The sequence below is a fragment of the Pezoporus wallicus genome, unplaced genomic scaffold, assembly GCF_028554395.1.
Source record: "Pezoporus wallicus isolate ANWC-B61680 ecotype Strahan unplaced genomic scaffold, APGP_CSIRO_Pwel_v1 contig_13071, whole genome shotgun sequence".
NCBI lineage: Eukaryota > Metazoa > Chordata > Aves > Psittaciformes > Psittacidae > Pezoporus > Pezoporus wallicus.
The window spans coordinates 152,642-177,812 of NW_026641407.1; the positions used below are offsets into that span (position 1 = coordinate 152,642).

The window sequence follows — 25,171 nt, forward strand, 5'->3', positions numbered from 1 at the left end:
TAGTGACCACAGAGGCTCTGCCTGGGGTCCCATAGAGCCAAGAGCACCCACACTGACCCCACGAGCTGGGCAGCTCCAGACCAGCCCTTGTGCAGGAGCTTTTTGGGCTTTGACACTCTGGCTGCAGGCAGCAGCATCTGGCTCTGCCAGCACTGTGAGCACCTGCAGCTCTTTTCATCCCTTGGTACTGGACATGCTGGGAATCCCTAAGGAAACACATGGGGGATGCAGGAGCCCAAGGAGGAAAGGACCCATCCACCTGCCTGCACCAAGCTCCAGAGTTCATGGATCACCAAGGAGCTGCCCAGGAGCAGCGTTACCTGTTGCAGCATTATCGCCTGCTGCTGCTGCAGGAGGGCCTGGAGCTGGGGCGGTGACAAGATCTGCTGCATCTGCTGCGGCGTGATCATCTGCGGGGACATCATGGCCACGGACACGGGGACCTGCGGAGAGGACACACACGTCACCAATCCCAACGTGGAAAACCCTCCCCTGATGCCACCCCCTGGGGCATCATCCATGCCCCCCACCCCAGTGGCACCTCCAGGCCACTGACATGGGCACAAGGGGGACTGGTGATGACAGGGACACGCTCCATGGTGCAGCTGGCACTGGGACAAAGCTTCCTAAGCCCTGAGCTCCCTCCCATCCCGGGGCAGGATGCTCTCTGCCCATAGGGTCTTTAAATGCAGTTTAGCTGGGGGGACCTGGGAGTCAGGAGGAGCCAGCAGCACATGGGCAGCCAGCTCCAAACCACGGCTCCCTTCCCCTTCCATGAGCAGGGGAAAGGTGCAGGGCATTGCTCCTTCCCTCCAGGTCCCGAAGGATGCAGGGAGGAGGGAAACCCCAAGGGAAGCGGGGAAGATACCGATCACCCAAATAACTTTGCAGAGCAGAGCACGGAGGAAGAGGTTACCAGGTTTTCCATAGACACACATCAAAGCTTTACCTCCAGCTGACACCAGTAACTCACAATTACCATGCCAAGCAAAGGGAAGGCTGGGAGAACCTGACATACCCTGCCTTTGGTTATCATCACACGGGTCCACACCCCGCGGCAAAGCACCAGAGAGGTGTCAGTGATGGATCCCAGCCCCACCACTCCTGCCCAGGTGAAGCGATGCTGCCTTCTCCCAGCCCACCAGCCCAAAGCCCTTCCCGAAGTCGCAGGACCTCAGAGACCAAGGGACAGAGAAAGAAACCAACCGGATTCAGAGCCTGGTGCCTGCCAGCCCCTCCTGCCCAGTGATGCTGGGGCTGCTTCCCCCCTTCAGCCACCCCCAGTGAGACACAGAGCAGGGACGGGACCACCGGGAGGCCCCACTCAGTCCCTCCTGGCTGTGCTGGGTGCCAGGCTGGAGCACACTGACCTTCAAGGGAGATTGCAAAGGCTTATCTGTTTACTCAGGCATTTTGCTGGAGGGAGGCATGGCCAGCGGCCGAGTTTCATTTGTGGCCGGCAGTTCCCCCCCTCTTCAGCTGCCTTCGTGTCAGTTATTGATTAACTGCTGCATGTTCACACCCAAAGGCTGCTGCGGGGCACCCTCCCCTGCTCCGGCTGGGAGGAGCATCCCCAGCAAAGGGGTGCTGGAGCCATGGGAGCCCCCCCGCTCCGTGGCACCAGCACTGGGACAAAGCTGTTTCTGCGCTCAGGTGCTCACAGACAGCTGTGCAAGCCCTCGGTGAACATCTGGAAGGGAGGATGCTCGCGAGGCCGGTGCGAGGAGCACGGGCATCCCGCTCCTTTCCCTTTGCCAATTCATCAGCTGGCAACGTGCTCAGAATGAGAGCCCCTGATTAATTGCTGCTCTGCATCCCCGCTCCGGGCGGGCTCCCACCCCCTCCGTGCGCCCGCTCCCACCCCGTTTGCTGGCATTTTCAAATCGGAGGCATCCTAATTACCGGAGAGTTATAACACCTTCCATTTCTCGCCCAGCGGACTGACACCCTGTCAAGAGCAAAGAGAATTGCCAGAGGTTTTGACAACACTAATTGCCCCTATAATCTAAAAACACAAAGGAGAGGCGATTAGTCGAGAGGGCCCCAGCTCTCGATCCGACACGAGGTTTTCACAATGTTACAAGAAAACAAAAGTGATGCTTTTTAGAGTTTGATGGCTGCTAACAAAAGCAGAATTATATTTTCATACAACCTTTGTCTGCATTAAATGGCTTCCCCCCCCCCCCACCTCTTCTGCGCACGGATGCAGAGCTGACACGGGGGAAATGGTGGTGGCTTCCAAAGGGGGTGAATGGGGTGAACCGGTGCTGGCTCTTGTGAGGGGCACCCGGGCTTCACCACCAACCTGAGCCCCAACTGATGCTGAAGCCATGTGAACAATTTCCCTCCTTGTCCCAGCTCAGGTTTTCCAGGGGGGGCAGGAACTTTCTTTAGGGGAAATTCCCATTTACAGCAAGTTTTGACCCACTGCAGCCGGTCACCACATACACCAGCGCCGGCTGCTCCAAGCCCCTGTGTCCAACCTGGCCTTGAACACTGCCAGGGATGGGGCAGCCACAGCTTCTCTGGGCACCCTGTGCCAGCGCCTCAGCACCCTCACAGGGAAGAGCTTCTGCCTAAGAGCTCATCTCAGTCTCCCCTCGGGCAGGTTAAAGCCATTCCCCTTGGCCTGTCCCTGCAGGCCCTTGTCCAAAGCCCCTCTTCTTATTTCTTATAGGCCCCCTGGAAGACAGTTCTAAGGTCTCCCTGGATTCTTCTTCTCTTAGGATCCCTGGATAACAGGAGGTTTTTGGGCAACGGTCGCCTCCAAAGCTCAGATCCAGGCAGTCAACACCACAAGAGAGAGCAAAGGGTGCCAAGCAGAGCAACACAGGAGGCACAAGGGATGAGCTGTACCCAGCTGCCTCCTCCATCCATCCCCTGCCCAGGCACCACTCGCGCTGCACCCGGCAAATCCCTTGGGAAGCAGGTCCCAGCGTCACGAGCTGGCATCTGCCAGACACCGCGTCAGGAAGGGTTTGACTCACGCCTTGGCCGGCTGCCACCCCACACAACTGCTCACTCCCAGCTCTGCTGCCTCCCAGCAGCCCGGCGCTGCGGCTCCCACCGCGAGCGGTATCTCCGGGGGGTGCTTTTCCAGGTGGTCCCGGCTGCTGCAATCCCTGCGTGCCGGCATCACCAGGCAGAGGGTGGAAAAGCAGACGGGTTTTACAGGGAAACTCGGCACAGGGCAGCTCTGCCAAAGCTGGCTGAGAGAAACAGGACTGGGCTGGACGGCCGCAGCAGCATCGGAGCGATGCTCTCGCTTTGCTTTTCCTTAGGGTTTTTATGTTGTTTTGACGGGAAGCGGATTGCAGCTCCCAGCCATGAGGCAGAGCGGGGGAAGCCGTGGCCCCATGGCTGATCCTGGTTCCGTGGCTCGGCACAGCACCAGCACCGGGATATCCCCATCACCAGTCCTCAACCCCTGCATCAACAGTCACCTCCTGGCCATGCATCACCCATGCAGGGAGGTTGATGCAGGAGCCCCAGTGTCCCCAGGGAGCATGCTGGAAGCTGGAGGGAGCATTTCCAGGTCCACACCTAAAACCACACATAAAGCTCCTGCATTGGGGCAGGCACAGACCAGAGCTCATCCCCTCCATCCCGGATGACCTGGGAGCCTCTGGAAGCCCAAGGATCATAGAATCCCAGCCTGGTTTGGGTTGGAAGGGCCCTTAAAGCTCATCCAGTTCCAACCCCCTGCCACGGGCAGGGACACCTTCCACTAGAGCAGCTTGCTCCAAGCCCCATCCAACCTGGCCTTGAGCAAACCTCTCCCCATGTGGGTGCACACCAGCTACCTGGAGTGTTTTATGCTTCCCACAGGGCCCATGGCACTGCACATCCTTGTCCCTGATCTGATTTCGGGGTCCAGCTCCCAAATAGACACAACAACAAACATGTCTGCACTGTGTTTCTTGTTTGTTTAACACCATTTTCAAATCCAAAACCTATAGCAACAAATGAGCTCATCTGGGAGCTGGGAACAGGGCAGGGAGGGGGGAGAACCACCACCGAGAGCAGCTTCGGGTCTGATTTTAGGGGCAGGGGATGAGCAAATACCCCCCCAGAGCACCCACTTCTCACTGCTGCAGCTGGAGAAGAGCAAACCTTCCACCCCGAGCCCAGCCGAAGCACGCAAGCACATCCCCACATCCCCTCCTGTGTGCAGCATCCCCGAGCAAGTGCCAAGGTTCTGCTGGCTCAGACCATCTGCGAGAGCTTCCAATGCCTGAGGCCAGGCAGCAATGATGCCACTCACATCAGCCAGGGTTTATACACCCTGACGGGTGGCACAGGGCCACCCAGACGCTGCTCTACCCCTTCTGCTCACACCACGCTGTGCCCAGACCTCACTGAGATGAGACAGCGATGCCAGACCAAAACCTACCCAGCATCAGAGGAGAAACCAAACCCAGATCTGCATGGGAGCTCCAGCTCCATGGGGCTTTTATGAATCCTTTGAACAGCCTTCACAAAAGAGGATTAATTGCCTTGGGTGAGGGTGGCAGCAGCACAGGGCGAGGGGGCACCCACGTAGCTGCATGGAGGACAACTGACCGCTGACTATGTTGCATGAAAGGAAAGAAGGAATCCATCCCTGTTACGTTCAACCCAACGTGCATCCTTGTTAGGATGATCACCCATAGCTGGACTGTGCGCCACTGAAGTTGAAAGGGATTTGGCTGGGGGATGCCGATGCCAGTGGCGATGCTGTGACCAGCACCACCATCCTTGGGGCAGGATCCCACGTGTTCTCCACGGGCACTGGGTGCTGATGAAACCTGCAGGGACTGAAGGGACAACTCTGCTTCCCTGCCAGTCCACAGCACATGGCAAGGAGCTCCGGGAAGGACGAGGGGGACCGGGGACAGACACTGGTGCTGTGAGTTCAAATGGAAAAACCTAGCGCGGCGGACGCGCTGCTGAGCTCTGTCCGGGTGAGGGAAGGCGCGCGGGCTGGTATTGATCTGTCTCCATTACCCATTGCACTCAAGTTTCAAATCAACAAAATGCACTTTTCCGCTCCGCTGCCCTCCCCGGCCGCCGCAGACAAAAGGAAAGCAATTTCCCACTGTTCGCTCCAAACTCCTCTCCCCTTCCCTCCCGCCAGCCCCTCTCCCACCTCAGAGGCTTCTGAACCTCGGCAAGTTGCTGTGGGAGAGCCCCGGCTCTGAGCTGGGGAAGGGACCCCAAAGAAGGCGCCCAGGGTTCAGCAATGCCTCCAAGCCAGAAATACCCCAGCACTGCAAACGCCAGCTCAAACACGCTCCAGCACCTCGCACCGTGGCTTCCCTGGATACCAGCAGCATCTCCCCACGCCAGGAGGATCCTGCGGGATCAGCTCCCACAGGAGAGGAGCACCCTGCAGACCAGGAGTCCTCCAACGCAACCCTTTGTTGGCAAGTTTCTAACAGTTTTCAAGTTGCAAAGAAATAAACCCATCTGAAGATGTTCCAGGTTGTTTCCAGCTGTAGCTCGAGCATCAGCTCTGAGGCTCTCCCCACACACCTCCAGGCATCTGGGGGCAGACAGATGCTCCAAAACAACCCAGATCCCAAAGATCCCTGCTGAGCTCAGCAGCTTGTTCAGAGCACACATTGAGTGCTGTTAGTATTCCTGCTGGCTGGGTGCCCCATGAACGTCCCATCCCCATCAGCAAGGCAGTGGGGAGCTGCTCCTGCAACAGCAAGTGCATGGGGTTGCGCAGCTCTCCGGCTCTCTGCTGACACTGGGACCATCCTGGGACCGGGAGCCAAGGAGGGGCCACTGAAACATCTTCTCCATCGCCCCAAAACACCCAAGCGATGTGGAAATCCAGCCCCCAGGCTGGCTCCCAAACACTGCAATGAACCCCACTCCTGCCATGCTCCCCCATCCCTCCCCAGCCAGCGGCTGCTGCACTGGGACCCAGCCTTCCTCCTCCTCCAGGCGTCCTGGCCAGTCTCATCCACACCACGCTGTCGTTAGATAAACTTCCTTTCAAAGGAGTCTGCTTAATCCTCTATCTCCCCTCGGTCAAATCCTGCTCCAGCTGCCGGCCGGGCCGGGGTGGGAGGAAGAGGCCGGTCGCTGCTGAGTTATGAGCTATTTCTGACTCACGTCTACAACTTTCACAAGTCCTTTTGCAAGGGAGAAGGGGAGGAGGGGAAGCGAAGGCAGATCCAGTTCAGTCCGGCAGAGCCGCTGGAAGGATGGGTAGGGATGGGAGGCGAGGAAGGAAAAGCCATCGGGAATGGGATGCTGAGCGAGGGAAGGGCATGGAGATGGGGCAGCGAGGGCCAGGCAGAAGCGCAGGCAGGAGAGCACAGGCAGGGACACGCACCCATGGAGGGGAGCGAGGCGCCGGTTACCGGAATCTGACTTCACCCTCGCTGCCTTTGTCCTTCGCAGACGTTTTCCATGCAGTGACTGCATTTCCTTCCTGCCAGCACCACTGGAAAAAGCCGCCTGTTTGCGCCGCGGGAGCCCTGACTAATTCCCACTGCCCGGACCCGGCTCCTGCTTCCCATCCCAGCAGGGCTTCCAAGGGGCTCCAGGCTCCATGACCCCTGCAAGGAGCCCACCCAGCACCGGGATGCACTGGCTGAGGCTCAGCCATGCCCTGGCTTCCCAAGCCAAGGGAGGGACAAGTGATGTCCCATCCCAGCCTTGGCTCCCACTCTCGTGCCGGCTCAGCCTGGCATCGGCAGGACCTCCAGCTCTGAGAGTGCTTGTGCTAATTACTTTCCTTTGTTAATTAAACCCACGTGGCTCTAATAAAGTAACCTGCTGTTCTCTGATAAATTTAATTAGCCTGAAGGGAGAGCCCCTCCACACAGCTATTTAAATTGGCACTTCCCATCGCTTAGGGCTTTGCTTCTTTCTGCCTCCCCCGCTCCCCAGGTTCACATCCCTCTTCTGTCCCTTCCCTTTGGCAGAGGAGAGCAGCAAGTGGGAGGTCCCCTCTCTCATATGGGAGCTGGATGCCACCCAAGGGTGCTGCATCCACCTGAAGACCCATTTTCCTGCCAGTGCCATAAAATCCCCACCTTAGATGGGCCTTTGCCCTGTCCTATGACACAGAACCTGTCTTGCACCCACACACAGCATCAATCCTGGGGTGCTCCCACCCTGGGAAACTCTACAAATGCCATCCCAAGGGATGGTGGCACACAGCAACCTTCTCTCCCCAGTCCTCTCCTCGCCTGGAGCCAGCCTTCCCCTCGCATCACCCTTTCCCACCACCTCAGCACACAGCGGGGACACCACAACCCCCCCCAAAAGAAGAGATATCTGGAGGTTTACAGAGAATTTAAGTCTCTGGGGGCTCCTGGTGTGTTCCAGCCATCCCGAAGCCAGAGGCGATGTGCGTCTGCCCGTGCGCTTTCCCACGGCATCCAACTGCAGCTGAGCCCTTCCTGGGAAAGGGGTGATGGGGAAGGGGAAGACACACACACATCCTGGGGCTCACCTGCACCGCCGGCTGCTTGCCCTCATTGCTGCTGGGGGAGCTCAGCCCCGTGGCCTGCTGCAGCAGGAACTGGCGTGCCACCTGGAGAGCCTGCAAGAGAGACACAGCGGGTGGGCAGGAGGAAGGCAGCCCGCCTCATCCTCCTCCTCAAGCGATGCATGAGAAGGGCGTGACCAGAACATCCCATTACAGACCAAGCATTCCAACCCCAGAGCCACTGAGGGCCACAGGAGCTCGGGGGCAATCCTCTTCCAAAAGCCCTTCTCCATCTCCAGCATCCTTGTGCCTCAGCAGGTTTTCAGCACAGCCAACACCCAACCAAAGGTCCTTCGCAGGGGTTTGCTCCCTGATTTACTTCCCGTCTGCATGGAGCCACCAGGACATTCCTGCTGCAGCCGCTGTTCCTTATGTCTAAAGCTCCCATCTCTATTTAACTTTACATCAGATTGCCACACCGGAGCCCCAGAAAGTCCCACTCATTGCCCAGCTTCAGCTCAGGCCAAGTGCAGGATTCCACCCTGAATTAATAACCCATGAACACATCCACATGGAGTTTATAGTGGTGCAGGAGGAGGTCAGGAACTCACACAAGCGACCAAGACAAAACCTGCTTATTTTAATGGGTGCTTGCCTATAAAGAGTTCAGGGTTTCCTTAACTTGGCTGCAGGATGAAGCTGCCTCGCTGGGATGGTTTGCAACAGGTAAAAGAGGGAGAAACCAATGTGAATGGATAAAAACCACTTGTGGAAACACAAGCAGCCATGAGCGAGCCATGGCCAGTGTCCTGCAAAGAGACAATGGGGAGAAAGGAGCTGGCCACAGGCGAGCGTGGCCCAAACCAGGGGCTTCAATCAGGAGGCAAGAGAAGGAATAAAGCTCCATGGAAGGGCTGGGGTTTAGGTCCCATTTTGTGCCTCTCTCTGCAGGGGGTTGCTCGGGAAGAGAATACGCACAGACCTAAAGCGAAGGCTGTCCGAGCGGTGCCCCACGGGGGGGGGGTTTGCTGGATCAATCCATCCGACCTGCTCCTTGCATGTGGACAGGCATTAGAAGTGCACTTGAAAACCAGAGGTGATTTTAAAGCCACTGCTGAACGTGGAGGCTGTGAGCAGAGCATTTAGCAGATCCAGACCATGATCATTTCACTGCAAGGAACCCAAACCCAAGAGTTGTGCCCCAGTCACAGCACAGGGCACCCTCTGCCCTGCCTGGCTGCAGTTGCCACCACATGCCTTGAACCAAACAGCCTCAAGAAAGCTAAAAGGTCAGGACTTCCAAAAGCAGATGGGATCCTAACATCACACTCCTATAATGCACCCAGGCTGCACCCACCTGCAGCCAAAGCCCAAAGTGCCCCTTGCCTCTTCCCGAGCATCCCTGTCCGCTGCTGGGGATGCTCCAGCCCTGCCCAACCTCTCAAATTGCAAACTCGCATTATCCAAACGATTCTAAACCATGAAATCCTTGAGGACAAAACCCTGCAATTTGCTGCTGGGAACCCTGATGGCACGAGCCCGGGGTCCACGTCCTGGAGCTGACACAGGCGCGTTTCTCCACGGGCATGTTATTTCCCTGTTATTAACAGTAATAGATGTGCATGGGTAATGCGAACACAAAAACTATGTGACAGTTATGACAGCTCAAGGTCTGATATTTTAATTACTTTTTGAAATGAAAACAGTAATTCCCTTTAAAAGCCCAGGGTGGAGGGATTCAAGCGACGCTGCTCAGTGCACAGCAGGTCCAAGGCACCCATCCAGGGACAGGTGCTGGACCATTCCCTGGGTGCACACCGGCTGCTCGAGCTTCAGCTGCTTTTGCCATGTGCCCGATGGACAGAGGCTTGCATGGATCTGGTTCTCCATCTGCACCACGGGAAATCCCTCCCGTGTTTGCAAGGAGCAGCTCACCCAGGCGAGCTGGTGAGGCAGGTCCCTGCCCCAGCCCAACAAACACCAGTGCAGCAGGTATGGAAGACACAGCCAGGAGGGGACAAACAGACACGATGCCAGGGCCCAAGCCGAGCACCGTGCAGGACTTCTCCCAGTGTCTCCCTTTCTAACCCCAAACACTGGCTGGCCACAGGTGCCACCGTGTCCCCACCACAGCAGCTCTCAGGGGGGAATTGAATTCACTCCCTGCTGGCTCTCACTTTGTTGTGCTCTGAAGCACGAAATTACAAGATTTACAGGAAACAAAACTGACATGGCCTTACAATTGCACATGGGGGCCTCCCCCCTCCTTCCCTTCCTCCCTCCCTCCATCCATCCATCTATCCCTTCCCATCACCAGCAGCAAGTCCAGCTGAGCCTGTGGATGCTGTGCCTGGCAGCACACAGTGCTGCAGACCTGTTGCATGAAGCAGTTGGAACCCCAAGAACCCGGTTTTGGGATGCAGAGCCCTGTGCTATAGCCGCATTCGCCACCCTCACCCTGCAGGGCAGTGGGGCCTGCAGCTGGGGTGCAGCTTTTCCATAGGGATGACCAAGGATGGTTCACCCCCATCCCCATCCTTTCCTTCGGGCGGAGGAGATGTGAGAGCAGAAGGAAGCAATCCTGCCCTGCAGAGTGGATGGGATTCCACCTCCTGGCTCTGGGAACCAGAGGGGAAAAAATGACTTTTTCTTTAAAACCTCGTATCCTGCTGCATGGTGTTATTCAAGAACCATTAGCACGTTACCCGTAATTAGGAACGAATGGCTTGTGTCAAATTCATCATGCTCCTGGATGGCTCCCTTTGATCAGCAAATTATCCCATAAAAAAGTATGTAATGCCTCAGACACTTCCATCAGGAGCTGCTGCTGGTCGGCTTGGCCCTTCCCCAGAGCAGCAGGTTTCAGTGCTGAGGAAGAGGATGGAGACCCAGACTCTGCTGGGGGTGGCCCCTAACTGCCCTATGCTGCACGGTGGCACGTAACACACCAGGTTGTATGGGACAGGGAAGGGTCAGTAACTAAACAGTGCCTGGGATTAATCCCAGGGGTGGGAATGCTCTGCCCAGACAGCAGCCACCCTGCCAGGACCAGCTCCGAGCTGCTCCCATGCGAGCAGAGGCTTCTGTGCCAGGGCAGGGGACTCTGGGGTACTCAAGCCTGTGGGATTCTCATCTCCCCCTGGGGATGCCAAATCCCTTCAGTTCACTGGGTAAACCTGCTGCATCTCCTCCTCCAGCAGGGAAGCAGCCTGTTAACCCAGCTTCCACCCAGTGTACCTGGGATTATTGTTAATCCTTCCCCCAAACACTCGTGCTCTGGCCAGGAGGATACCCCTGTCTGTGACGGTTGCTCCCCACAAAGGCCAGCTCTTGGCTGGCTTCCCATGACAAACACCACAAACATCCCTTTCTCCACGGGGACCGCCCCATCCCACCCAGCCCCAGTGATGGAAGTGCTTGAGGAGCAGAGACAGCAGCTCCCATTCCATCCCATCCCATGGGAAAGCTTTGCCCAGGGTATTCCTGACCTCCCTCATCCCACCACGTATTTCAGTTTACGAGGGCACACATATAATTATGGTGCTGGGGCCAAAGTGGGTTTGCTTGGCCTGTGGTGGGAACTGCTCAAACCCAGGGAGGGATTTTCCACTTGGACGGGATCAAAGCTCTGCAACGGGGTTTTAATGTCCAGCGAGTGAAAAGCCACCCTAAAAATGACACTAAACCAAGAACTGTGCAAAGAATGGGGCAGCAAGCGGATCTACAAAGAGAGTCTGTATCGTCCCTTTTCCCTCTGTCCTTTTTGAGGATAGAAAGAGGTTGGGAAGGGATGAAAAAACATCAAGAAAAAAAAAAAGGAATAATTTTACACTAGCCTCATAAAAATGACATCGTCACATTCCAGAATTAGAGCTATTAAAACAACACACACACACGGGTATTTTTAGCTGGATATTAACGGTAAATGATGCTATATTGAGAAGCGCTTCCACCCAGCCCAGCCCTGGCTGTGCTTAACCAGAACCAAACGGCTCCAAAAAGATCAGAATTCACAAAAATGACATAATCCTTCATAGGGGAAGGAGGCAAAAAACCCCCAAAGCCCTTCTGACAGCAGCCCCGGCTGCACTCCCATCGCTGCACACGCTAATGCCTGCAGACTTGCTTCCTCCACTCTTGACTCTTCAATCCTGCCAGGCGAGGGGTTAAACCCATTCCCACTAATGAAGAACACCAGGAACATGCTCCTGACAAGCCCACCCCAGCAGGGAAAAAGAGAGTAACAAGAAGGGAAACCCCCTCCTGCATTTGTACTCTGTAAAATAGGAAGTATAAATCAAAGCACCTATGGAGAGATGAGTTTCACTTAAGTGCTCCGGTCTCATTTTATCTGAAATACCCTAATTATAGTGGATTACACAATATATTTGAGATGTGATCACATGCTTTATGGAACAGTATCTGTGCCATGGCAAGGAAGTGCCCCCCCCCTTTAACTACCAAAAAAAGAAAGTCCAATTTTCTTCTTTTTAAAGACAAAAGTCTTACTTTTGTTTAATAACTTCACATTTCTTCAACACGTGCCTGCCATAAACTGCAATTTCTTTTAGCATAATAAAACCCCACCAAAGGATGATTTTCCAGATGGCTCCTTTTCCATAGGATAACAAGTTGGAAACGGCTACCATGCAGCTGCCACACTCGGGGATCTTCCCCATGACTCCCCATGGACATCCCTGCTCCAAGTCACCTTGCACTCCCGAAGCTGCAGCCTCTGCACCCCATGGTTTAAACCCTAGCTCTGGGATTACACTTGAAACCTGGGATTCTTTGCAGGGACGCAAGGAAACCCTGAACAGACCCAAACCATGGGAGAGCAGCTCCTGCTCGGCACGCGGCCACGTGCGATGCCCATCCATGGGTCTCCCCTGTACCCCCATTCCCAAACTGGCACATCCCTCATCCTCCTCCCATTGCAGGGATGCAACATCCCAATCACTTGGTGCCCCCGTTTCCTGCACAGCCGAGGGGTCCTGGGGTGGGGGGGACCCATCGTGGCAGGGGGCAAGGGGCCAGCCCCACGTTAAAAGCTGATGAATGCTCGGTGATGAGCGGTGCTTTGCAGCCCGGCTGCAGGATGTCACCGCGCTGGAGGTCTCACCACGTTCCCACAGCAACAGCGGTGGGAGCCCTCCCATGCCCCCAGCCGACCTCTCCCCTCTGCCAACCCCGGGACAATGCCGGCGCGCGCTATTCAAGCTTTTCAGCCCAACCCCGCCATTGAAATCCAGGGATTTAACCTGAACGCCATCCCCTGGGCTGCGGGGGAGAGGGGAAGGAAGGAGGGAAGGGAGAGGGGGATGCTCCAGCTCTGCAGCCCTTTCCTCACCCCATCCCACCGGTCTCCCGCTCCCCTCCAGATGCTCCAGACCGCGGGATGCTCTGCAGCGACATGGACAGGCAGAGCAGGCGCAAGGAGGAGGGTGACAAAGCTGCGAGCAGAGCTGGACACCCCCATCCTTTTGCTCTGGGGACTGCCCAGAAGTCACAAACCAGCTTCAAGGGGTCCCCGAACACCTCACGATACCCACAGCTCCCTTCTAGCTCCCACCGAGGGCACTCACCTCCGAGCAGCACTCAGAAAGTGGGGTTTAACCTGAGAAGTCCCTGCCAACAAGCACCGGGGTACCCGATTTCACCCTTTCAAAAGGAGGCTGCAGATACCCAAAAAGGTCCAATCCAGCTCACGTCACCCAAAGGTGCAAAACCAGCCAAAACAGAGAGCAGAGCACATGCCCCCAGGGAAAGAACCCCTACAGACGCAGTTTTAAGCCACCAGTGGCCCCTCAAGGCCAGGTAGGGCTTGCTGAGTTGGGGTGGGTCCACCCCTCCACGCTCCCGAATGGGTTTTGGGGGGATTTCATATAGTTAAATAAGAACTGAGGGCCAATACTGCCGGAGCTGGGATGGAGGAGCTGTGAGATGGGAAGAACCCAGTGGTCCGAGATCCTGCCTGCGCCAATGGGATGCTCCCAAGGATGGCGCAATGCCTTCATAAAGCACCTAATTGTGCAAAGCTCTCTACATGGGGACATTTATTCCTGACCCCAGCTGGTGCTCAGCCTGTTCCCTGAAGCATGAAGATTGATAGCGCTCACGATGGTTTCTTTCCCCCTTCCCTGTGGTGCTGTCATTGCGGATGTCATTCGGTTTTGGAAGTTGACCAAACCCTCTGCCTTCATAATTCCACGTGCCAGTGAGTTTCCCAGGGCAGTTACACTGGGAATCCAAAAGAAGAAGTGCAAGAGGGTGCAAATCAAACATAGGATGTCCTTTAGGCAGGGCGGGAGCAGCATCCACAGGGATGAGCCAACAGCACCTGCAAAAAATCCCTTTTCCCCCTTATTTTGCCGAGGAGGTGACCCTGTTCCACCACCACGGTGCCCAGCCTCTGATGTGCACCGTGCAGGCTCCGTCCCTGGCAGGGTGACTCGCAGCAGCATTACACGCATGATTAGCCTTCAGATCAGGGGAAGGGGGGCTTAACTGCGTGAGAAACGGCTGTTATTCAGGTAATGGATTTACAGCACTCGCTACTAAAGTATCAGACACAGCAATTTTTTACAGCTTTCACGCTGGAATTTATGGCTCAGGGAGGCGATCTCCATCCCAGGCAGGGATCATTGCCTTATTTAGTATCCGAGCAGGAAAATTTATGGGTTTGCCCAAGTTTGTTTTGAAAGGTAACCTGCAGGCACACACACAGAGCCCCCCCCTTCCCCACAGCGCACATGAGGCAAGGGGAGACGTGTGCCCCGCAGCCCCCCGAGGGGCACACATGCGTGCTCGAGGGCAGAGCTGCTCCATGCACATGTGGCAGTCCCACATTTTCAGACGTGCGAGGTTAAATCTCCACCTGAAGGCACCAGGACCCCCACCAAGGATGGGGACCACCTCTGGGCACTCTCCTGGGTAACCGAAGACAGACCCAGAGAAAACCTGCTCCTGATTTTACATCCAACAGGTCTTTTCCCTGCTCTCCTGCACCCTGTGTGGGTCCCTGTGCCCATCGGGAGTGGAGCAGGCAGGACCCCCCCAAACCACAGCCATCTCTGGGGCAGAAGGTACCAGCCCATGAGCTGCACTGGACCAACGGGCTCCATCTCCTTAGGGATATGCCCCGCAAAGACAGCAGCACTCGCACCCCAGCTTCATCAGGGATGGCCAAATCTGGTGCAAGCCCTGGTGCCAGCCCTGGGGGACGAGAGGAGGGTAAAATCCAGCGCTACCCCCAAACCTGGGGTTTCACATCGGTAAGAAGCGGGGTGTCCCTCCTACCTGCTGCTGCTGGAAGTGCAGGAGCTCCACGGGGCTCATCTCGCCGTTGGTCTCCCCGCTCGTGGCTCCTTCTCGCCCTGCACCCGCCGCAGCACCGCCGGTGCCGCCGCCATCGGGCTGGTTGCTGAGGCTGCTGACCCCGTTCTGGCCGGACGGAGTGGACCGTATCGTCTCCGAGGCGGATTCAACCATCATGACTTGCTAGCAGGACCTGAGGAGCAGGAGGAGGAGGAAAGAGCCTGAAACCCCTGCCTGGCAGCCCTACTTCCACATTCCCCATCCTCACCCTGCCCCATCTCCCATCCCCATGAGGTCCAGCAGGGAGACGATGTCAAACCCTGGCTGGTTTTAGCCACATTCAATTGACTCCAAAACCCGACTGTGCAGCAGCATGAGCTGCCGTGAACGCACTGCACAACGCTAAGGAAAACAAGCGCAACCCATCCCTTTGGAAAACGCCGTGTTTTCAGCTTTCTCCCAGCCAGATGCAAGATACAAAACCCCAGGAATCCAGGCATTTCTCACAGAATCCCAAAATATTTCACTCTGAGGCGTTGGAGACAGTGAGGCTGCTCCCCAGGCACGTGGAGCCGGGCCATGCATTTCACCATCAGCATCCCAGCACACGTTTCCACAAACCAGCTCCCAGCATACCAGCACTTCTCTGGCATGAAGTTTGCCAGCAAGATGAGGAAACCCAAAGGGTACCCAAATGGAACTGGGACATGGCAGAATGAAAGTGTGAGGTGCTCCAGGAAACACCTATTGGAAAATCCTGCCTGCATCCCTGGCACCTCTATGCACCCCTTGGGTACCATCAAAGGACTGAGCTGGGCGCTTCACTGCATGTGGCTGTTCTTGCACCTCACTGCATACAATTCCAGGCTTCCCTCTCACCAGGCAGCAGCACAACACTTGCAGCACCATGGGATGCTGGCAGCAGCCTCAGGGCTGGAGCTTCAGCTCAACCAACAGAGCTCCTGAGGCACAACATGGAGCCCGAGGGAAGCATCGGCACCGGGAGAGCTGCGGGCTGGGAAAGCCACTTGCACCCCAATGTGCGTCTGGCTGCAGGAGAGCTGGGATCCTGGCTTCAAGGCGATGACATGGAGAGTCCCTGCACTGCTAGGCTGGTCAGCAGGCAGCCTGTCAGCTGGGAACCTGAGCAGCCCCTTTCCTGGGAGAAGCTCCCAGATCCGGGCTAACACTGGAGGAAACAACCAGAGCATCCAGCACCAACCCCAGCCACCGAGCCCTGGAGGCCACATCCAGCCCCGACACCCGTGGCTCACAGGGAGCCCTGCCAGGGCAGGGGGTCTCTCCCTCCTTCCCAACACACATTCTGCTCTGTGGAACAGCACAGGATACAGTTTGATCTCATTCAATCCATCTCCTTCCCCGTTAAGCGGGTGCTGGAGCGGGATCGGCAGCCGCCGTTCGCAGCTGGCTGGTGAGTTTGGAACAGGAGGGGAATAAAGAAAGAGGGATGGGAGAAGAAATACTGTTTCTCTGCCTTTTTCTTCTCTTTTTTCCCCCGTCTTCCCCCTCCCCGCCCCAAAAGACAGAAAGACAAACTGCGAACAACATAATTGCTGAAATGTGGCGTGTAATAATAGCTATTCAGAAGCTGATCATTCATATTAAACAGGGTGAAGCAAGCTTCTCATTTGCATGTTGGAGATTATATGCATTTCAAAAGTCATTTCCGCAGGGTATATGACTGACATTAATTCCCATGTGGAGCTGCCGGCTCCCTCCCGCTAGGCCTGGTGCTACCAAACCCAAGTGGGGCGGCTTGGTAACGGGATTACTGGGCTCTGGTTGTGCCGGAGCACGGCGAGGTTGGAGCAGCTTCCTGAGAAAGGACCGGGAAAGGATGGGGATGCTCGCTGATATTAGGAGCAAAAGAACCTGGAAGAAAGCACCTTTCCCCCTGCCCAAATCAAACAAGAGCCTGCAGGGATACTGAACTATTCCTGTTTCTTTCCCCCTTTTCCTACTGTTTTGAGCAGGCGAGCGGCCTCACCGGGAAAGCCCGGCTCTGCCCCTGCCCGGCAGTCACAAGGCACGGCCCCGGCCAGAAACTCAGCGGGATTCAAAAAGCGATTTGACTTTTATATGGAGAACAAGAATATCCAGAGTTACAACAGGAAGTATTAAAAAAGGGAAAGAAAGGGGGAAAAAAAAGGTTTTGGAAAGGATATAAAACTTTCCTGGCTTCGGGGCACAAACTGAAGCGTAACTACTGGGAATTAGGAGGAAATCTCTTCTGGTGGAGGAGCTGTGACCATGGGCTCGCTCTGTCATCCCCAGCCCGGCCAGAGGCGGGATGCCGGAGCCGATGAGCCGTGCTGGGGTCCGGCCGGGCGATTCCCGGGACACCAGGCCAGGGGTTCCCTTTCCAAGTCTAGTAAAACTCGACTTCCCGTTCGCAAAGCCTGCGGGACGCTGGTGTCTGCGCTCCCAGCGCTGCAAGGGAAGTCATAAAAGAAAGTCATAATAATAATGAAAATATTTCCATTCATATAAAAGTTTTACAAAACCTTACAGCAAAAGAGCGAAGCCAGGGTCTGCAACGCTCTGAACGCGGCTTAAATCGGGAACAAGCGCTTTTCCAGCCAGGACCGAGCTGGGATAATTGAAGCCGCGTTGGAAAGAGCAAAACCCGGCTGCACGACTCGAGCATCCCTGTGCACAGATGGGACAAGCCGCAGCATCCCGGCTCCTGCTTTTCATCTGTTCTAGTTTAAACACAGCCAGTGTTTCAGGGATTCTCCATACGCTCGTATCCAGAGGGTCTAATCAGGATCAGACCTTCCCAAGGCATTAAGGCAGGGACCCTGACCAGACAGTCACCGCAGGGATACAACACCCACATGAAGCAGAAAAGGGTGGTTTTACTTAAGAGGGGAGGGGAGGAGACCCCTCTAATGGGGAACCACAGAGGCTGCACAAATGGATTGCTAATCCCCATCTCGGGCTCCAAACCACCCCACGGAGTAAGCGCTCTGCCTTCCCCCCCACCTTTCCCTTAAACGTGCACCTTTCACAGGACAAAGAAAGGGAAACAGAACTACGAGGAGAGTAAAGAATCCCCCAACCTTTAGCAGTACCATATGGCAATGAGTGGATATTAATTACTGTTGCTTTTTAATTAACAATTGCTTCGTCTGAGCAGTCACATTTCCCTGACACCCCTGACTCGCTGCTAACCTGCGAAGTGCATGCGCCACGCCAAGCCATCAATCCAGTTTTATTGACACCCCCTCCCCGCCGCAAACAGGCAGATACCAGGGATTGCCAATTAACACCTCCACACTCTCTAATTAGCACAATTAACAGGCTGATGGATACCCAGATCTTCCCTGCCAGGGAGGGGGGGGCAGATCAGCTCCTTGGGCTGTTGGACGTGGCATGCACATGTGCCCAAGACGCCTGTGCCATGCTCCCCATGTCCCATGGGAGCACCACGTGTGTGCCATGCCACAGAGCCCAGCATCGCCACGGAGCCTTTCCAAGCTGAGTAGAAGGAGCAGGATGAGCACAGAGGCAAGAGAGCTGGCGGACTCAAAAGCACAGATTTGCACGCAAGAACACGGGGACTTCAGGAGCAGGAACAGCAGACGAAGCATTCACAGAGTGATCTCTCCCCAAAAGCTCCTGAGGGATCTTGGAGCATCCAGCCCCATTGGAGTGATGCCGCTTCTCCACCTGATTCACCTCCACAGACGGGAATATTGAATAGAGCTTTTCAGCCCCTGGGACCCATAGAAACAGGTACAGCCGAGCCCATGAGCTCCTAAGCAGCAGTCGCTGAGCACCTATTTCAGCAGCTTCTCCTATTTTTAACTACCCTCAATACCCTGGTCCTTTGGGGCTCTGTAACTTTGGGCTGCCCTTCACAGGACCACGTACAGACATGGCATCACGGGCACCTCCTCCTGCTGCCAGCAGATCCCTGTCCTGAAGCCCCCATCCCTGTGCCAATAGCGCTGTGTGCCCCTCAGCCTCGGCTTCCCCGCATCCAAACCCAAAGAGCTCAAAGGCACCCGGGAGGGATGAGGATGAACAGTGGGAAACACCAGCGGGAAAACGCTTCCCACCCCACATCCCGAGCTGAGCAAGTTCTCAATATTGATCCAGTTTGCAAGGGACAGCAAAGGTGACAGCATACATGTTCGAGCCGCCTGCTACAGTGATGCTCCGGAGGCTTTTTCCACCCTTCCCACTACATCCCACTTCCAAAGCAGTTTTCCAGACCCTCCCTTCCCAGCTCCAGCCCTGCCAGGACCTGGAGGGGAGCTGTGGGCTGCCTTGCATCACCGTGAGGGCTCTCCCTCTGGCAGCCTCTCCTGCAAGTACCAGCAGATGATGGAGGAGCACGGACCAAGCAAATCCCTCAAAGCTGTTGGAAGTCCTGTGGGATGCTCCTCTGCACGAGTGGGACTTGGGGAGGCTTGAGCCCAGGCACCGGATCTGCTCCGAGCTACGGAAAGTTGAGCAACCTGCCCATCCGGATCCAGCACCGTGAGGCTTTAGGAAGTGGCTGGCTAATCTTAAAAGGCTTTGGCTTGAAGAGAAGCAGCAGCCGGGATTGCTCCGAGAGTGGCTTTTTACCCTTTAATTAACACATAAACACATGGAAATGTGGAAAGGGGATTAAAATACAAGTCTGGAGGAGCTGAAACGAATCTAGAGCATTACTGTAAATTAGAAGAGATTTAAGAAACCAAGGACTGGCTAAGCCTGGGCACCGCTTTAATGGGATCTCACCTCTGGGCACTTTCATCTCCTACTTTCATCTCACTCCCAGCAACTTCTTTGGGAAGAACCAAGCTCCGGGTGCACAGACCTTCACCCTGCAGCAGTCCTCACCTACCTGCCACTGTGCCCTCGCTGCCCTGGCCACGCTCATTTGCTGCTGCACAGAAATCACGCAAGAATGACCACGGCACGGCTCTTCTCCCCAAAAGCTGGGTCATCTCGCTCGGAGAACCAGGAATCATGAGCATCACCAATGGGGGAAGCCCCTGGGGACCAAGCCACACCAGTCAGTGGGACACGGCACTATTCCTGCTTGAGTTCCTTTCCAAAACGATCTTCCTCAGAGCATCCTTCAGTCTGGAGCTCACACCATGCACCAGTAAGGACAAAGCGACCGGAGCATCCTACGGGAGATCCTCCTCCCGGTGCCCACGCCAGCGAACCATCCGCATCAGGACACAGAGCATCCCCAGAGCTGCCAACGGCTGGCACGGCTCCCATTCCCTGCCAAGCTGCAAGGAAAATGAAATCCCTCCTGGCATGAACGCGGGGCTGGCCGGACACAGGCTGGGCACGTGCTGGGGCTGCTCCATCCTGCTCCATCCATCCCGCTCCATCCACACAGCTCCATCCTGCGCTTCCCTCGCTGTGCTCTTGAAAAGATTAAAAAGAGCCCCACTCCATCTCATTAAGAAAATAAACACAAGAGCCGTCTAAGTGTCTAATTAAGCTTCTAATTAGTCCCTGCTTGTTACTAATGCAAATTAGATTACGCTGCTTAACTACAGCATGTCCACAACACCCTTGTTAATTGCGGCCTTTTGAAATTAAATTACTCCCTAATTAGCATATCAAAGCCATTGATTCGGAGCCAGGGAAGACAGGGCAGGAGGAAGCAAACGCCAAGTTTTGTTAATCAGGGACGTCTAATTAAATAGTGACGTGGAGCACGGGGGGCTCCAGCCCCGCTGCTCGGGAGCTGCATCAGGGGACCCCGAGGGGCAGCACCCGGTGGTGCAGGTTGTGCTTCACTGCTGCCGTGCTGGAGCATCCCGCAGGTCTGGTACCCAGCGCCTGATGGATGCAGCTGCAGCAGGGCAGAGCCTGAGCCCTGGGAAGCCCACAGAGACTCCAATTTCTCATCCCCCAAAACCTGGCTTTCCTTCTGTCCAGCATGTGCCAAATGGGAATTCAATGGGAAAAAAGTCCTGAACCACATACACAGCCCTGCAGCCCCCTGGGCTCATGGGGCAGGGTCTCAAGACACCTGTAGAGCAGCCCCAAACCCTCACAACCTACACGCAGGAGGCACCCAAGTGAGCACAGGCCGCAGCATCCCTGACCTGCAGGACACTTCATCCCCTCACCGCAACGGGATGGGATGGATGGGACAGGCACACAGCACGGGGGGGGATGCCCGCAGCGGTGGCACCAAGTCACAACTTGATCATGGCACCATCTGTGGGGAGTCTAAAGGGAAACCCCACGCACATCCCTCACCCCAGCATCCCGCGGGCACCAACAGCATCCAACACAGACCCTGTCTCCATAGGAAACAAAACCAATTCCCTACCGGAGCAGGGATGCTCTCTGCACTCACCGGAGCCATCCCCAAGCCTCCAACCCCAAATTCACAATGGGACATGAATAACAGATGCGCTAAGGAAGAGACTCAATCTAAGAGCAACCAGGAGAGCAGGAACGAAGCACACGCCTGGTTTTCAGGTGATTTCAATCACTTCCTGAATGACCCCGGCTCTTGAAACATTCCAACTTTTCCTCTCTTTTTTTTTTTTGTTTAAAGAAGTAGGAAAAGGAAAAAAAAATAAAGGGATGAAGATTGGAAAAGTTTAATAGAGGGAGAAAAAGTCTATTGAGAAAAGCAAGGCAGGCACAGCCCGCCTCGAGGGAAGAGCTGGAGTATTAAAGAAAGGAAAAGCGCTTCCCCGGCTGCCGGAGAATAGAGCAGCTCCACGAGCAGGAGCTGTGCGCTTTTAATTGAAAAGAGGGAGATTCAAATGAAACATCCAATATCCCCCGTGAAAGAAAGGAAGAAAGACGGACGCTGGCCGCTTTGCGACGCCCGAGATTGCTAAAGCCCCAACTTTCTTCTCTCCCCCCCCGCCTCTCCTCACCGACTCGGAAGTTATAGGAAAGAGGGATGAGAGAAAGGAAGGGGAAAAAAGGGTCTTTCATACAAGAGGAACTCAAGGGAATGGGGGAGGAGGGTGGGAAGAGAGACCAAGTTTTATTCATTTATTTTATGCAATGACTAAAAATAATATATATATTAAAAAAGGCAGAGTTGGACAATGTCAGTGTTTGGAAGCAGCAGAACGGAGAGGAGAGGGGGGGAAAGCAACTAGGAACAGAAGGGCCAGCTCCAACCACCCGCCGCACGAGCCTCTCTCCCAACGAGATTCAATTAATTGATAACAAGAGGCATCAAATTAATTTTTCAAGGATGTTAGATTTTGATGAAGGCAAAAAAAAAAATATCTCTCTGATTTTAATCGGGGCGGCGTTTAAAAGGCATAAATGAATATCCCTTTCTAATCATCTGAGGCGCCGGGGAAGCACCAAGCGGTTAACGGGGAAATTCAAATCGTTTAATTAGGAGGGGGGGGTTGGGGGGGGTCCTTCAATGCAGGGGGGGGAAGGGGGGGGGTCTGCTTTGTGAAGAAATTATTTTTAAAGTCATTTCTTTCAAGCATCTTTGGGTCTGTCATCCCCCGCCCCCCCCAATCGCACTCGTGACAACGCATCCCGGAGGTTCTCTCTTTTGAATAGAGACCGTTCCCCATCACAATCTAATTAACAAAGATGGTAATGAACAGGCTGGGGGAAAATCCATCGAGAAGCAAAAGATTCCTCCAAACTCCCAGGAAAAGAACGAGAAAGGAACCCCACAGGAGGAAGGGTGTGAGATTCCCCCAGACTCACTGCCGTGCTTCTATATGGGATACGGGGGTATGGAGACAGGGAGCTTCCAGCAGCCCCCTCCCAAACCCTACCACAGCCATTACATGCACCTCACATTGCTGGTGTGGAGAGGATGCTCCGGGAGCCAAAGCAGAGCTTGAGCCCAAAAGCAGCAGTTGCAGGGATCAGCACAGTGCAAGGACCGTGGTGCAGCCGATGCACACTCACACACCGCTGCCCAGCCTGTGGCCATCACCCTGGCATCACTCCACATGGTGCCAGCCACCGTGTCCATCCCCGCCAGCATCACACCAGTGCTTCCCCAAGGCTCCTCCAGCAAATCCTCGCTCACGGTTATGTCTCTGCCCACATGCCCAGCTCACCCCATTATTTTACACCCCATCAGTAACACACACAACGGGGCCATGCCCATGGTGCACATCTCACCCAGCCTTCCTGCTGCAGCAGAGCCCCGAGCCCACCCAGGGCACACACAAAATCTCCATCCCTTTTACATGCAGACAGCCCCAACATGGCCCCATGCTCATGGGTATCCCGCCTACCAGAGCCTCGGTCACCCAAGGAAGAGCAGGGCTCATCCTCTTGGACAGAGCGATGAAGGACATCGCCGCACATAAGCTGAGGAAGAGGAGGGCTGCAGGGAAGCATCCTGATGTGCCCACTGCACCCAGCAGCCCTGGGAACGGCAAAGGCAGCACCGGAGCGGAGGAAGGCTCTGGGCAGGGGGTGTGTATGGAGGAAGCTCCTAAAATCAAAATCAAGCTGCAGGAGCTCCCCCTGCCCTGGCCCTTGATCCCATCAGGGGTGGCTGCCAAGGGTAAGAGCAGAGTTAGGGAGGAGGAGAATGACCTGGAGCAATAGAGGGACAATCTGGACCAGGACAGGGAACGATGGCAGAGCCACCGGCACCGGGAATACAAGCTCCCACGTCAGACCCGAGAGGAATTTTCCAGCTGAGTTTGCGTGAAGTCAGATGGGAGGATGCGAAAAGTCTCTTCTGGCCTTTAAATAATCCAGAGGGGAGGAAAAGAAGCCCCGGTGCCTACTGAACAGGAGGGAGGAACTCGGATGCCACAAGTTTTTCCAGACTCCGCCGTGTTTGTGCAAAAATTCATCCAGAAAACGCTCTGCTTAATGCGCTCCCTGCTGCACACTGATGCTCTCCATCACAAATCCCATTTTTATGCAGGAAGAGGCTTGGTTTCCATCCAGAAATTATGCTGCTCATGAGGAGGGAGAAGAAAAAAGGCAGTGGGGGGGGAGAACTATCCTTGGGCATCTTCAAACTCCTGGTCTGAAGTCCATTATTTTGCATCCAAATCAGAGGCAAGCATGACCCGAGGCCGGCTCCGTCTCGCAGCCACCGCCAGAGCAGCACTTCCAGACATCCTTCCTGATCTGATTCCTGCACAGCTCGGCTCCATCTCACATGGACCCACCATCTCCTGCTCTGCCCCGGCACCGCAGCCGCAGCCACAACCGCGGCTCCCACCAGCCCTGCGCAGAGCAGCGACTGGAATAACATCAGCAATTTTTCCAGGGCTTTCTTAAAAGCTGGGAAGCAGCATGCTCGGCAGAGGAACTGGGCTGTCCTGGGCTCTTGCACTGGGAATGGGGACGGGTGGCTGCGGGCAGGGATTGGGAAGGTGCATTCAACTTTTTGGGGTGCATGGGATGAGAGCAAGGCTCAGGGGAGAGGCACGGAGCATCCCTCCGGCCAGGGGAAGCGTTTCCCTACACAGACCTGTGCCAAAGCCAGAAGATCATCGGGGTCCCCCGTGCTGCTCCTGTGTTTGAGCTCGATGAGCTGTGTTCAGCTGCCACATCCTCTTCCTGGGAAGAGCATCCTCCTCCAGCACCCTCCACCGGGGACTCCAGAGGGTGACACTCTGTACAGTGCAAGATACAGCTTCTCCCCTGCGTTCCTGGAGCACACTCCATGGTTTCGGCATCCCTCTGGACCGCTTGGCAACACGGAAAGGTGACCTGGTCCCGCAGCATCACTCCGATGTCATCCACAGCATTCCCAGGTCATGCCAAGCCAGACTCCTGAGCCCTGGGCATCCTGAGCTCAGCCCTTACACATAAGGAGGCGGCATCTTCACATCCCTGCTTCATGGATTGGAACAGAGCGATGGAAGCATGAAGTAAACTGAGGTGATCTGTACTGAGGTGGCCAAGGAAGCCACCGACCCCTTCCTGCTGGTGTGGGAGAGAGCGCAGAGCAAATCCACAGATTTCTACTGCTCCTGAGGGGGTCGATGCAGCCTCCCTGCAAAGCACCCCTGGAAATGGTGCGGTTTTCCTCTCCCCAACCCTCTAAAAATAATCCTTGTTCTTTAAAATCCCAGTTTATGATTCACCCCTTGCAAGCTCCAACATCTCGCACCTCGCCCAGCCCACAGCTCTGGCTGCCAAGTCCCAGAGGCCCTGTGAGCACCCATGGGTGCTGGGACAGGAAGGGCCTCATGGCACTCAGTGCCCAGTTGTCTCCTGATGTGCCCGCTCCCCGGGGAGGACTCATTGCTGGCTGATGGGAGCCACAGCAGCGCCCTGAGCATGTCCTGTATGGGTGCCCACAAGAAGCTATGGCACAAAACCCCCCATCACTGCACTGGGGCTCCAGGCTCCGCAGCAGCACCACTCCTCCACAATCAGGTCCCATCATCTTTCCGCATCTCCTGCTGAGACAGGGTCACTGATAACCCTGTCCCAGCAGGAAGCGAGTGCTCC

The 25,171-nt window shown here is 55.6% G+C and overlaps 1 protein-coding gene across 3 annotated transcripts in view; it reads right to left on the bottom strand.

Annotated features, from left to right (window-relative positions):
• Nucleotides 1-25,171, bottom strand: part of FOXP4 (forkhead box P4) — a 50,822-nt gene that overhangs the window by 17,549 nt on the left and 8,102 nt on the right. For 2 of the 3 annotated variants that reach the window (XM_057423576.1, XM_057423577.1), the window contains exons 2-4: nucleotides 14,732-14,942; nucleotides 7,457-7,546; nucleotides 321-443 (exon numbers count right to left, since the gene is read on the bottom strand). In XM_057423576.1, the coding sequence (XP_057279559.1) occupies nucleotides 321-443; nucleotides 7,457-7,546; nucleotides 14,732-14,926 (408 nt within the window). In that variant the 5' untranslated portion in view covers nucleotides 14,927-14,942. The remainder of the gene's footprint in view (nucleotides 1-320; nucleotides 444-7,456; nucleotides 7,547-14,731; nucleotides 14,943-25,171) is intronic. The other variant, XM_057423578.1, reaches the window with a different exon arrangement.